A 14,136-nucleotide genomic window follows, 5' to 3' on the forward strand; every position below is an offset into this window, starting at 1 on the left:
GTGTACTTCCATCTTTGTGAGGACACTCGCTGAGATAACACGTTCTTCAACCCCTCACCATAACCTTAAAACCAAGTCTGAACCCTCTGAAGCCATATCTAAATCTTCTTAAAGAAGAGGAATGACGCAGCTTATCATTAGTCACTGAGCGATGCATCAACCTATACAGTAATGTTGCTTATATTTACCCCAGTGAGCAGATTTGTTACAGTGAAGATTTTATTTGAGCCAGCTGCCAAACATTAGCAAAGGTAACTGCAAACAGAGATGCAAAAGTGAGACTAGACCACACAATTTTTGCATCAGTGAACATATGCACTTCATTAGCAATTAGCAGCTTCGGCAGAATTTTCACTGGGAATCAGACCGGACTCTGGGCGCGATAACAAGCTTGACGGCGGATGTGGATTCTCAGTGAACCGTCTGACATTGTTAGGACGTTTGATTCACAAATGTTTGTTCTCTGTACAACATATGATAAAAGAATTGACCCCTTATTTTAAGTTTTGAATATTAGAGGATATCAATACAAACAGAAGAAGAGGGAAACAGGAATTGCATAAAAAAGTAGACATTTAATTTTCAAAGTATACACGTTGCACATTTTTATTGTTTCTTTGATTTCACCATACAAACTCAACATCATAGATCAAGATGCCTCATTTCACGAGGGAGCATGGTAGTAGCATTGCAAACATATTTCTCCCTGTAGAAAATGAAAAGAAGAAGAAGAAGAAGAAGAAAAAAAAAAAAAGACCAAACAAACAGTTGCAAGTCTCTAAAATAGTTCTGAAAAACTGGAGGAGTGTAACACGGAGCTGGATTATTTGGCAGCGACTGTCTAACTTGCCAGGATTTGATCCACTGGGAGTGACAGACGAGGCATTTGGCACTGTCACTGGTCCACAACAGGTCGCAGTGAGGCTCCTGCCAGGTGGCAGAGGGAGACATTCATTGCATTATGACAAATAAACAAACCTACACTAGTCCCTGGGAGGAGACAGAAGACAGGAAGGAGGACCCTATACCTTATTTCACCCAATTACGCCATTCCATGTCTGATTTTTTTTCCATTTTTTTCCAAAAGGACAGAAATATATAAAACAAAAAAAAAAAAAAAAAAAAAAAAACAGTAACACGTGATTCTCTGCACATGAGCTAATGCAAACTGTCTGATAACTGAAGGAAATGATGGAATTTCTAAGTAAACAGTGTGTTCACAGACTGAATTGGACTAAAAATTGTGTGTGTTAAAATGAGGGTGTATTTTCCCACGTTACACAAAGTGGAAAGCATCAGCAACAAGCGAGTACATGTGATAGTCATCAATTCCCTGGCAAATACATAAAAAGTAGAAGAATTGTTTGCTATACAAAAAGAATATTTAATTGCAATCAATTGCTTTGGAATTCTTTTTCCCCCCACAAAGTGTTTACAGTACTGTGGCTTCCAAAAATAAAAGAAGACCATTTCATTCAAGCATTTCTATTGCTGTGCTTTGGGAGCAACACTGAATATTTTCATGTATGAAGTCCATATGATTGTCCGTTAGGTGTCCCGCATTGTCTGCTGCGGCTTTCCTTGAATAATGCGGATGCATGAAGCTGGGCGAGCGTTTGTGCATCAGTTTGTATGAGTTACCTGACAGTAGGTGTGGTCGTTACACGCAAGTGGCTAGGCTTGGTGGGAAGAGCAGGTTTGATGCCATGAGATGGGGTCTGTGGAGGGGCCGCAGAGCTTTCGGTGTTAAACGTTTTCATCAGCTGAGCCACGCGGCCACGCCCTTTCCAGGTTGATGGGGCCACGGATGACTTGGTCCCCTCTGAGGCAGCCTCTCGAGATGCGTCTGGAAAATGCAGGGGAAAAAGAAAAGAGAGGAGAGAAGATGAGATTTCCTTAAGCACGCTAACATATGTCAGACAATTCACCTACAGAAGGGCCATTAACTTAGATTTTGGGGCTTTAAGTTTATTGTCAACATAAGCTGTGTGAGAGTGAAAACACAAATGCTCACTTAAAACAGTATTTAATGCCTATTGTGAACTCAAACTTTACTGTTATTGAGGTTTATTATTTAGCACATGCAGTGTTACACATTCATCACGTGTTGAATGCTGTTGCTATAAAAGGTATCCAGTACCTGGTCTTCCTAAACTACCTTTTCATTTCCCCTCTCCAAATACTGCCCAAATCTTTCTTTACGCTCTTCTATCATTTTTCTCTTTTTCATTCGCCTCCCTTTATCCCAGTCTGGCTTAACAGAGGTCATCCTCAGTGGAAGTATAGTTGGGACACAGCTGGGCGTAGATGGTGTGTGTGTGTGTGTGTGTGTGTGTGTGTGTGTGTGTGTTTGCTTGCTGAGGTACTGTGTTTGGAAGAGGGTGTAATTGAGGGAGGAATGGAGGGAACAGGAGCAACGAAGGGGAGGGAGGGCCACAGGGACGGCAATGGAGAGCAGACAGACGCTGCTCAGACACCAGAAGGCTTGAGGAGCCACATATTTTTAGCGTCATCCCCGGGGGACAGAGATATGTGAGAGCGCTCACATGCACGTCTGCGCACACACACACACACACACACACACACACACACACACACACACTATAAAGTGAAAACATGCACAAGCGTACACACAATTTCTAACAGTTGAATTTCAAAAGACGCAAGCACATTCTCACGTTACGATCTGTGCGTGCTCTCCCTCTCTTTCCCTCTCTCTCTCACACACACACACACAGACACACACACACACACCCTTGCACAACCCTCCTGTTCATGGATTCAGTCACGCATGCAGCCATCTCTGACTAACACCACGACACAGCACAGAGTCACACACACACACACACACACACACACACACACAGAGGTGGGGAACAGCCAAAACCACAGAGGCACTCCTGGGGCCAGGAAACCTTTAAAGCTCTTGCTGTCTTCCAGGCATGAAAGGGAGAGACCTAAAGTAGCCTTTAAGGTTGTGTTATTGTTTATTGTTGTTTACTCTCCTTTCTCTCCTCGCCCTCACTCTTTCCCGCCCCTCTCCCTGTGGGTCCAACACCTCCCTCCACCTTCCTCTTCATCTTTCTCTCCCCCTGTCTTGCCCTGCCTTCCTCTGCCCCCTGACCCGCAGTTCCTGTGTTAATGTCCTCTCGCCGCGCTGCGTGGGCTTGCCTCTGATTGTCTCGTTGTGTTGTGTGGTCACCACGGAAACCTTGGATAGGCTCCAGCAATTGAGGCTGACACACATTCAGGCACGCACTGAGCGCGCACACACACAGACACACACAGATACCCACAAACACAGACTCAGGCACATACACACTCACGGTCAGAGAGTTTTTTGAGCTCAGAGCCTTGGTGCAGGTCTGAGTGGAATGCTTAATAGAGAGAGAGAGAGAGAGACACAGAGACAGAAGGAAAGGGAGGGAAAGACAGGATTGCTGTTATGGGCTAGGCTTTTTAAAAGAAATAATACAACCATATATATATATATAGCTATATGTATGTTTTGACAGATATTACGTATTACTTACCCACAGGTAACCTGACTAACCTGTCCTAACACACCCAAAAAATGTCCAGACCCCACGCCTTTCTGCCTGAAACTCTCCTCAGCAGCTGCACTCTTAGCTCTGTCAGCAGATATGTTAGTTATTAAAGTATTACCTGTGAAAACACCTATTTGAAAGTGAATCTCTGCGTTAAATCACTTGTCAAGATTGATTTATCTGCTGTATGAGTTTTTGGATGCCACGCCTCACGTCTCAGTCCGCCTGGTACGGTGCATAAAGCCCAAGCGGGAGGGGGCAGGGAGCAGTGTCACTGACCAGGCCAGCACAAAAATTAAAACACCAATCTATCTCTTTAAAGACCTCCGAATCTGTGGCAGAAAGCGAAAGAGAGGAGGCAGCGGCTGGGGTCTGGAAGTGAGGGTAGGGGGGCAGAAGTGGGGCAGAGGGCAGAATTCCCAAGCAGGACGTCTGTTGACTGAAGGGCAGGGAGGATTGAAGGTGTGTGTGTGTGTGTGTGTGTGTGTGTGTGTGTGTGTGTGTGTGTGTGTGTGTGTGTGTTTAGGAGCCCTTATGTGTGGGGGCTGGGGCCCCTGTCACTTATCAGCTCTGGGTGAGCGTCGCCCAGGGCTAGAGTCGGGAAGCAGCTCTGGAATGTGTGTCCTTCCCTCTGAAGGTGAAGAGAGAGAAGCGGAAAGCCGACTGACAAAGACACATATAAACGAACACACACACACACTCACAGCCAGCTGCTGGAGACTGATACACGTTCAGGCTCATGCACATATGCTTAAATCATCACACAACACATGTTCGGTTCTATATGCTTACACGTCCTACTATTTGAAATTTGCATGATGCACAAGTTGACGTAAAGGCTCGCTGTTCTACTGAAAATAATAAAATAATACTTATACCCGTTTGTTCTGAAAAATGTTTATTTGCTGCTGAAAGTAGCAGGAAAAGGAGTATTAATTACTAAATAATTTGCACTGTTAAAGAAGTAGCTACTATATTATTGATTTGTCTGATTTTCATCTGATTTTTTTTTATTATCCAAACAGAAACTCTGCCCTTTCTGGTACGGCAAAATAAAGATTTGTATTTGTCACTACCGTCCAATCTCACATACAACTTCATGAATTCTCAAGTGTTTTACTCTGGAGGTCAGAACAGGTTTAGTCTATCTCCAGGGCCAAAACGCACTGCAGGAGATTATTAAGTTCATCTTCTACAAATGTTGCGTGGGCCACAGTCCCTGCTCGCAGGACTCAGAAATCCTTGTCATTACCCACATTCAAAAGAAAACAGCTGAGGCTTGAGCCTTATCCTAGTCTGCCTCCTCCTCCCCTTGGAACAAGCTTCCTGCCATTGTCAAAGACAGACACTCTGTCAGTATTTTTTTTTGTCTGGAGTCAAGGCACATTTATTCAGCACGGTGTTCAGCCCACCTCAACTCCCACAACACCAGCTGTTCCTTTCACTTTCTTTCCTCTTGCCTCCATTTGTCTGTTATTCACTGCTCTGGCATTGCCCACTGATCTCATATCCAGCCACTAATGTGGGCACAGACACACACACATACACAAACACGCCTGTGCTACCATGATTTATTCCAACTGTATCTTTTTGTTTCTTCTTTCTGTTTGTATTTTAGTCATTTGCTGTTCTGTGGAACTGTTCCCGAGCCAACTGATATATCACTTTAGAAGCTTTGTCTCTTTATAACACTATTAGGAGCTTGTTAGTTCTCTTGTGTACAGCTTTTGAGATATTTGACCTGTCTTCAAAATCTGCGGTAAGTTGATTAAGTAAGCTACCAGGATTGTTCAGACACTAAAGAAAAGGTGAATTAATAAAAATCAGACTGATAAATTTAGGTTGATAGTTCAATTCAATCCTGCATTTAATAGGCTGAAAACTACACAAGTTCAGCATTGGAACTGGAATTGACCCAGAAAACCCATCTTCTAACTTTATTGCAAGATGAGCATGTTTCCAGCAGAGGGACCTTGTGGAGATGAGATTCTCCATCCAGCTGGGCTTCTTTTCCCTACAGTGTCATTGTTTTCCACTGGATGGTGCTAATTTCACCTTTACGTTTACCTATTTTTCTGCATAACTGGGTCACTGTACGGTGAATGAGTGCTTGGTCAATTCATGAAATTGGGTGCCGCGTTCAGACAGCAAATCTAGAAATCAGCATCCCACTGACTTGTGAAAAAACAAATAAACTGTGAAAACCCATTTTAAATGGGATACTTGTTAAGGGTGCGATTAACTAAATACTTTTGCCACTATAAAGTTTTATAAAGTTGTTTTTTTACTTACCTGGCATCCTTTGCCGTCAGATAACATCGACACAAATTCTGAAGAAAACTGTGCTACTTCTCACATATCCATTTACATGTACACCAAAATGTCTCATATTCTTTTCCCATACTGCTAATAATCTGATTTATTTCTCTTTTAGCCACATTAATAATAATAATAATAATAATAAAAATAATAAATAAAAAAAAAAAGCTCTGAATTAACAGCGTTCCATGTTATGCCTTCTCTAACATAAGCTAGTGCAGTGAATGATCATTTTAATGATCTGCTTTAATTGATAATTTCACTGCTAGCATATACCCATTACAAAAGGGAAGCCACCAAGTAAGCAGGTGTGCGGGGGCGATTTTGTACCACGACACAAATCTCAGTCACATAAGCTTTTTCCCCTCTAGACTGGCCTCTTTTTACTCTGCCAGTCCATAAAGATTCCAGTGGGCTGAGGCACTATTTGGCCAGTACATTAGGTTTGGGGAAATAAATCTTTCTTCCTCGCTGCAGCACTGAGAAGCCTATCTAGTATGGACTGTGTTCAGACTGGTTGTGCTTAGCTTTCCATAGCCATTATTACCCTTGGAGAAAGCAGAGTGAAAAGAGGTTCTCGTGTTGGCTCAGTGGTTTGTAGAAATTTTAAATTATTTGCAATATTATTTGCTATTAGCAGTATTTTGGACTCAAATTTCTACCCACATTTATCTCTAGTCTGTCTTCAATCCTATGTACCCCAATTTAAGGGATGCAGCAACTGCAAGAACTGGGAAAATTAGAAGCTCATTAAATGAACAAAAGAAAATTCTATGAATCTTTCCAAAATGATACACATGCACGCGCACGTACACATCAATTATCCACAACATCAAATCTACCTGGCAGTTTTAAATATTGTGATTAATAGGGGTCAGCATGGGCACTCTGACTGGTGTGAGGCTATCCAACCCCATTAACAGCTAGCAGACACCTGTCGGTCATTACACTTCTCCACATTAAAACCACAGGCGGATGTTTTTGTTTCTTTGTTATTTTCTTTATTTGCACACTCACCTTTGGCACCTTGCGATTCCTGGGGCTTCTTAGGTTCCTCTGAGTGCAGCCGTGTCTCACAGTCTATTGTGGCAGCGTTGCTGAGGGAAGTGGAAGGCGTGGCGCTGGCCAGTCTCAGAATTTCAGATCGCTTGTTGACAGAGCCTGGTGCTGCATTTGCAGAAGCTGGTCTCACACTGAAAGGGGTAGCTCTCATGGGAGTCCTGGAGCAGATGGAGGACTGGGGAACTGACTTCTCTCCAATCGCACCAGGTGACTTCAACTCGGGCTGCAGTGGGAAGAGTGACAAAACGAGACAGAGGAGTGTGATCAGCGGTGACAGCTAATTCACATACAGTGGGATTACTGTCATGTTTGATTAAAATCACTGGATAACTGATTCAAATTACAGTTGTCCATTGACTACACTGCACCATAATGAAACACACAGGACTATGACCACTGATTAAGAGTTTAAGAACGTGTGGAGAGAAAATTATAAGGTGACTTGGAAATCAAGCTCCCTCGCTAATCTTCCTTCCTGATCTTACGCCTCCTTAATCAACAATCTCACTCTCTCCTCCTCTCTCAGACTGACTCCTTCCCTCACTAAATCAACTGGAGGAAACCTGCAGCAGTGCTAGCAACAACTACTACTAGGTATGCAACATCAAATCAGCCCCTTATTGTTTCCAAGAACAAATTCAGCCTGCAAACAAGACATTCAACAAAATAATGAATATTGTAAAGGGAGGCTCAGGCTGAGAATTCTTGGCTGTCAGATTGGCCAAACCTCCTAAGGTGTGGATGCTCATTGCCACATCAGCATGGGCTGGACAGATGTGTTTAGGCCTGCAATATAAAGAATCTACTATAGATACAAGAAGTGAGGGAGAGACGCTTCCTTCTGTGGCAAAGAGGGAAAAAGGGAAAAACAGAACAGAGGAGAGCTCACGCGCCCAAACCTCAGGAGACTATCCCACAATCCCATCCATCTGCGACTGACGCATTCTCTATCTCTGGCGTTTTAATTCCCTGATCAAGTTCATCAACCATCTGTTCTAGGGCAGTCCAGAAATCCTGCCTTGCCTCTGTGATTCAGCTGTTATTGCAGCACGTGTCACCTGCACACACACACACACACACACACACACACATACATGCACAGAAACATACATGTGTGCGCATGTAAACACAGAAAAACAGATAGAGAGAGAGAGAGCGAGGGGAGTTAGACAACCCATGGCTGGAGAGAGCACTGAGCCAGTGGGAGGACAGTTCAGTTCGGCTGCTCCCCGGAGAGAGCTACGAGGGTGCGGCAGCTCAGACGAGCCGGAGCGCAGAGAGGGGGAATGCTGGGAGAAAGATGATCTGCAGAGAGGCTGGGGGTGAGGGGACAGCTGGCCTAACCACCATTTCCTGTTACTCACAGAGGGTGGGGCTGCCTTGACAAGACACGCTGGCACTCTTAAAGTCCCATTTTAGAAAGTGGATAACTATGTTGTTTGATCACCTAGCTGGGACACGTGCTTTGTCCTGAAATGTGTTGTTCAGCGCAAACAGTTACAAAAACACACGTAGGCCTAAACGTGTTCATGTTTTAAACACTAAAACTGCATTGCAGGAACAATACAGAGGAATTTTCAACTTTAATTCATGAATACCTTTTCAGCTGCTGGAGGTGATGAATGCTCGCTCACTGACACCTGTGGGTTTAAAAAAGACATTACATGAGTGTTACAGGCCATGATGCAACTTGAGAGCACAGAGCTCAGCTGAACAAAGCAGTTGCTTCAACTCACCGGCAGAGGGAGTAAAGTGCTCGTGTCTTCACGTTTCCCCTGTAGGAAGAGACAGTGTCATGTTATGATACCAGAAGTGACACGTCCTTAACTTCTGAGCAAGTTCAGCACTTGAATGATCAGAGCTGAACACAGCAAAAAGTTTCAGAGCGAGACAACAGTTGAATAGTTTATCAAACAAAACAAATACAGCAGTTTTCAGGGCATATCTGCTCAGTGGGGGACGGTTTTTTGAGTGCAGCAGTGATGAGCAGTGACTGGCTGTGATGCTCATGTTTCCACTGAGTGAACAGCGTGCAGATTTAGCTCAGAGAATCATCGTGGTCAGGCCAGATGAGACCGTCCACCCCGACTCACTCTGGCTCCGTGTGTGCAGGGTTGCCATGACGACGAAGGTTTTAAGATAGTGTGAGAAAAGGAGTCGCACACAAACGCACCCCAAAATATCACCTCCCCTGGAATCGAGGCCTTATTTGTCTACACTTAATAGACCCTCAAATTAATTAGAGGTCAGATTTTTTTTAATTTTTTTATGAGGAATATTGATTTTCATGAGCCACGCTCAAAAGCCTAATTGATGCTTTTCACAAACTGCATTGCACATATAAGAACTGAAAATGATAAATAAGTAGAGAAATAAGTAGATCTGACAGACCAGTGATCTTTTCACATGTACCCTATTAAATCAAGCTTTGGGCTGCAGTGTGAGATCAAATAAAAGATTCCACATAAAAATAGAAATAAATGTATGAAACCCTTTATCGAACCAAATCCTCTTTGCTGATTCTCATGATCAATCACTATGACAGAAGACATGACCTGAATTGTTAGGACAGCAAACGAACAGCAGCACACCTTTAAATTAAGTAATAGTCCTGAACGCGTTTTAGGAGGAAGGTTCTCTCTCTCACTTCTGACTGGTTCTGTGGCCGTTCTGCTCTTCAAGATAGTTTGAACGCTGGAAAAAAAAACAAGCAGTGTCACATCTCTTTATATATACACACACAGAACAGTACATCTAAATATGTAATGTAATGTATATCGGTATATTACAAAGGTGGGTTACTATGCATTGTTCTGAAGACTCGGCGTCTTCTTCTCTCCAAATCCCGAGCAGATGAATTTAGAGGCCAGCTCATCCACCTCCCCAATCACAATGACTGCCACATCTCCATCCCGGCCGAGCAGCCAGCTCACGCTCTTACTGTTGGCTGTAAATACACACAGACAAGAAAATTGAAACATTATGTTGTAGTCGTTCTCAATGCACAGTTTAAGTAATCAGAGGCGAAACCATAGGACTATTTTACAGCAAGGCCATATGCTAATCTGGAGATTTTATCTTTTGCTTTTGAAGAAATACTACTTAGCCTTCTTTTACCCATTCAGAATGTGTAAACAGGTTTTTAAATACTGTATTATTGATTATTTCAGATCTCGGAGATAATCAGGTCTTGCTCTGATTCAAATAAAACTTATCAGTAGTGTATTTGTAGATTTGGAGTTGCTGTTTTGGTTCATAGACACAAAGGAACAACAACTGGTGTTGCACCAATCAGCATCAACTGTATGACACAGCACCTTCCTAACTTAAACATTTATAAATATCAATAAATTACATCATACAAACATCAGTAAACGAAGGCTTATGTAACACTTGGTCGGTTTCTGTTTGTGAGCACAGTTTGTTCTCACAAGTTTACAAGCACAAAGTCATGCACACTTATACAAACAGGCGTCTGTCACCGTCTTGTGACATTACTGTATGTCTGGGATTCACAGAGGAAGTTACTTTATAGAAAAACCCAAGGTGACAAGCGCTCTGAGCTGAGAATCTGTTTGGTTGGAAACAGGATATCTTACTTTCATAGTGAACTGGTTTTGCAAGCCTGCCCTGTGGATCGCATTCCAGCAGGACATACTAGGATGACTGTGAAAACACAGCTGATAAACAAGCCAACAGCACAAACTGACAGCTCCAACTATAACACCAGTGTTCAGGTGATGGAGTAAGATAGCAGTGGAGTATAGAAAACACCGTATTTAATGGTTACCACAACCAGAGCAAAAGTAGCACGATCAGAAAAGGCTAAATGTGTTAACAACAACAACAACAACAATGCCGGCTTCATACAAAACAAACGTATGTGAGCTGCCTTCACAAGGCCACCCAGATAAAAATCAAACTCCGTCTTTGTTTTCCCAAACACATACATTTCCTGCACGCTTCCTGTTTCGCTCCATGCTAATTGTTTGAAAGACCGAGCGTTGACTCATTTCCTTTTCTTTCTTTTTTCTTTTTTTTTTGTTTTTGAACTATTCACCATTTCCTCTGCAGTAAAGTTGAGTGTGAAAAAAAAAAAAAAAAAAAAAAAAAAAGAGTTTAGACCCCGTGATCTCAGCCTGCAGGGTTCATCTAGTCTCCAATAGGCAGTAGTTGTCAATAAGAGATAGGGAGAACAGTGTTCCTTCACTCTGCACCACAGCTGATAGTAAGAGCTTTGTTATTAGTCGAGACAAGTCAGATCAGATGACTAAGTCGAACAGATTGAATGCAACAACTGCAGTAGGATGTTAACTACCTCTAACTCATATTCAAGTGGTTTTTGTCCAGTGCTGTGTCTTTCCAAACTGCATTGGACTCTGGGAATATGAAAATAATGTGTTACGTCCTAATGACTACACCACATACTAATCATTCTTCAGTCTCGCTACCACTAAAGTAAAAAATGCAGAAAGGCCAGATTCTACAGTTTGCGTCAAACCAGTTTCAGGACAGACTCACAGCCTCCAGAGTTTCAGGTTTTGTTTTGCTGCTTTGGAACAGGACCCAGTTTCTGAGAAATGCATGCAACATTCCCAGCGCCTGTGCATTTCCCCCTTGTGAAGAAGTTTTTCAATTTGTCATTACTGTCAGTCATACTGATATTTTCATCTGCAGTCTATTTTCTATCAAATGCACGTGTCAAACATGTGAATATGCTTCTCTGTTGCTCATAGTGTGTGGTGTAGGTGGGTACATAGTGCCCAAATAAGTGCCTGAAAGTAAAATGTGCATATGAGGTCACACTTCACAATAGCCGTCCTTACTATTAATATGCTTCTCTTTTAATGCACTCAGGGTGAATATCATTTTACCGCGGCCTCCTCTTTACTCTGCTTGTGTAAATGTTAACATCATCTGTAAGTGTGATGTTAACTTCAACTCACCAACATCATCAATCTGCTCTGTTTGTTTGGGTTTTATTTAGATTTGAAATCCTAGAGTTAGGGGGAAGTCTAAATAGTCTTTGCTTCACGTCTGTAAATCATACAACATGTCAGCATTGTCACAATTTTTTTACAACATCACAGACGCATTAAAGTGGAGCACCTGGTGCTTGTTAGGCCGAGTTTGTATTTTAGGAAACTTTGTACTCTCTTAAATGGACTTGAGGTAAACGCTGTGCATGTGTTGGCAAACAGCTGTTGAGAAGACGGGGGCCATGAGCTGTAGCAGCGACAGTACACATCCAGGAGCAGAGGATGTCTGTCACCACCAATGCACAGCGGCTTCTGCAGTGCACTTCCCAAGCTTTGTACCTCTCTTTCAGGTAATTCACGACACACTATGCGAACATCTTGACTAGGAAATAGATTCACAGTGCAGCCACTGAGAGGGTAACATATGGTTTTCTGTCAAACGCTTTGCTGAGAAGTGTGACAGTGGGTACGCTTGAAAAACTTGAGTAACAGGAAGAAGAAAAAGAAACAGCAACAAAGATGAGGCGGCGGTGATGGGTTGGCATGGTTACCTTTTTTTGGCTTTGTTCGGTTGCATTCGGCACCCCCTCCTTCTCTCTCAAGTTTCTCCTCTCGCTCTTTCCAGCGCCGCACTTGCTCCTGCCTCATTTTCAGAAACAGGGTCTTCTTCTGGTCCTCATTAAGAGCGTCGAGGACGTCGGGGTCGATGTACATGTCCGTTAAAATCTGCTGCAGCATGTTGGCGGCTGAATGAAGGGTTAAAGTGGCCAAGCAGTAGAAGGGAGGAGGTGCTGTCCTTTGGCCGGCAGCTTCTCGAGGTGGACAGTGTTGGTTTATAGTCTCATGTTGTAGAAAAGTAAGACTTCTTTATCCTAAAACCAACTTTCTTTTACTAGTGCTCATTCTCGCACACGCACTGACAAATTCAGTATCATCTTCCACCTACTAACACTCACATACAGTGCACACAGTGACACACACACTCTCACACACATGCGCAATTTGGTTTCCGTCCCCTCACAGCTAAGAGCTGTTTTCTTTCACTTTGGATGTCATCAGTGGTACAAGCTACAGGAAAGAGAAAGAACAAAACAGAGAGAGCACATTTTGAACAGATATCAGGAAGATCATGTACATTCCACCCTAACAATCAGACAGAGTTTCAAAGTACTACAGTATATGTTTCTTAATCCCACCTTTCTCTCGAATTGGAAACGGCTTTCTTCCAGACATTCCTTTGCAAACTCAGTTTCAGCCGGCTATTTTGTTCCTCCCTTCATGAATACGGAAGAACCCAAACCATGTTTCTGAACTGACAGAGAGTCTCCAGCACAAAATGGGAGGAGATTTTAAAGAAACGGGACTGCTTCTGTCATCAGTGGCCCACTTCCCTCCTTGCCCTCCCTCCCTCCCCACCACACATCCCTTTTCAAACCCATGTTCCTTTCTCTCCCAAACTCCCATGAGATAGCGGCTCCATTTTAACATGATCAGTTTCTGGTTGCAAGAGGAAAAAAAGAAAAACAAGGTCATAGCCCAGGAAAGCATGAGCCGAGCACGAGCAAGGACACTGAAAAAGAACTCCTCCAATCACAGCGTTTAGTGAAACAATGGCTACCACATAGGCAGCACTTGGAGGGAAAGAAAGGTTGTCTCACTGAGAACTGTAACACTGGTGGAGGACATATGGGTGTCTGCTAAACACGTTGTAGGGTGCAGAGAAGGGAAATGGGTGGAAGGGGGGAAGTGAAGAGAGAAAGTAAGTGATACAAAACAAAAGAGAGTTGTAAGAGAAGGGTAGAATTTGGAGTACTCACAGTGGGATGTAGACAGCCGCTCCACAGCAGAGTATGCTAAGTAAGCTGAAAGACTGTGAGCGCCTGTGGGTCCTCCTTGCCTTTGTGTGTATGTATGACTGTGCTGATGACATCACAGCATTCCATAATGGCTCTCCCTCCCTCTCTCTCTCTCTCTCTCTCTCTCTCTGAGACACACACACACACACACTCACACTCACACTCCCTTTATAAAATAGAGAACAACTCACACATTAAAGAAGTGGTAATTTTTATTTTTTATTTTATTGTAAAGAACTCCAATCACAAAACTGCAGTGGTGCCTTTACCTCTACACCAAACATAACCATCAAGCAACCTATCAGCAGCAGGTGTGTGAAATTAAATCCTGCAAAGAGGAGCGTCCTCAGATCTGCCTTTCTGAAAATCCCA

At 43.1% G+C, this 14,136-nt stretch overlaps 1 protein-coding gene across 2 annotated transcripts; it reads right to left on the minus strand.

Annotated features, from left to right (window-relative positions):
- Nucleotides 1-574: 574 nt before the first annotated feature.
- On the minus strand, nucleotides 575-13,863 carry zgc:100829 (uncharacterized protein LOC445149 homolog). Of its 2 annotated transcripts, none has more exons than XM_026370461.1 (8): nucleotides 13,726-13,863; nucleotides 12,460-12,976; nucleotides 9,732-9,876; nucleotides 9,521-9,623; nucleotides 8,666-8,704; nucleotides 8,528-8,569; nucleotides 6,885-7,152; nucleotides 575-1,846 (listed from the first exon to the last, which is right to left on the minus strand). In XM_026370461.1, the coding sequence occupies exons 2-8, from the start codon at nucleotides 12,644-12,646 to the stop codon at nucleotides 1,638-1,640; spliced, it is 993 nt and encodes a 330-aa protein (XP_026226246.1). In that variant the 5' UTR covers nucleotides 12,647-12,976; nucleotides 13,726-13,863; the 3' UTR covers nucleotides 575-1,637. The 2 variants fall into 2 exon arrangements, with proteins under 2 accessions (XP_026226246.1, XP_026226247.1); XM_026370462.1 differs by lacking the exon at nucleotides 13,726-13,863 and adding an exon at nucleotides 13,105-13,250.
- Nucleotides 13,864-14,136: the final 273 nt, after the last annotated feature.

The sequence above is a fragment of the Anabas testudineus genome, chromosome 14, assembly GCF_900324465.2.
Source record: "Anabas testudineus chromosome 14, fAnaTes1.2, whole genome shotgun sequence".
Classification (NCBI taxonomy): Eukaryota; Metazoa; Chordata; class Actinopteri; order Anabantiformes; family Anabantidae; genus Anabas; species Anabas testudineus.

Bases quoted from the DNA above. Each gene is read 5' to 3' on its own strand.
- zgc:100829 (XM_026370461.1), bottom strand. From the start codon at position 12,646: ATGCTGCAGCAGATTTTAACGGACATGTACATCGACCCCGACGTCCTC. The intron at 9,624-9,731 runs GTAACCCACCTT...TTTTTTTTCCAG, and splicing joins AGTCTTCAGAACAATGCATA to CGTTCAAACTATCTTGAAGA. The intron at 8,705-9,520 runs GTGTGCTGCTGT...CTCTTCCTACAG, and splicing joins GACTATTACTTAATTTAAAG to GGGAAACGTGAAGACACGAG.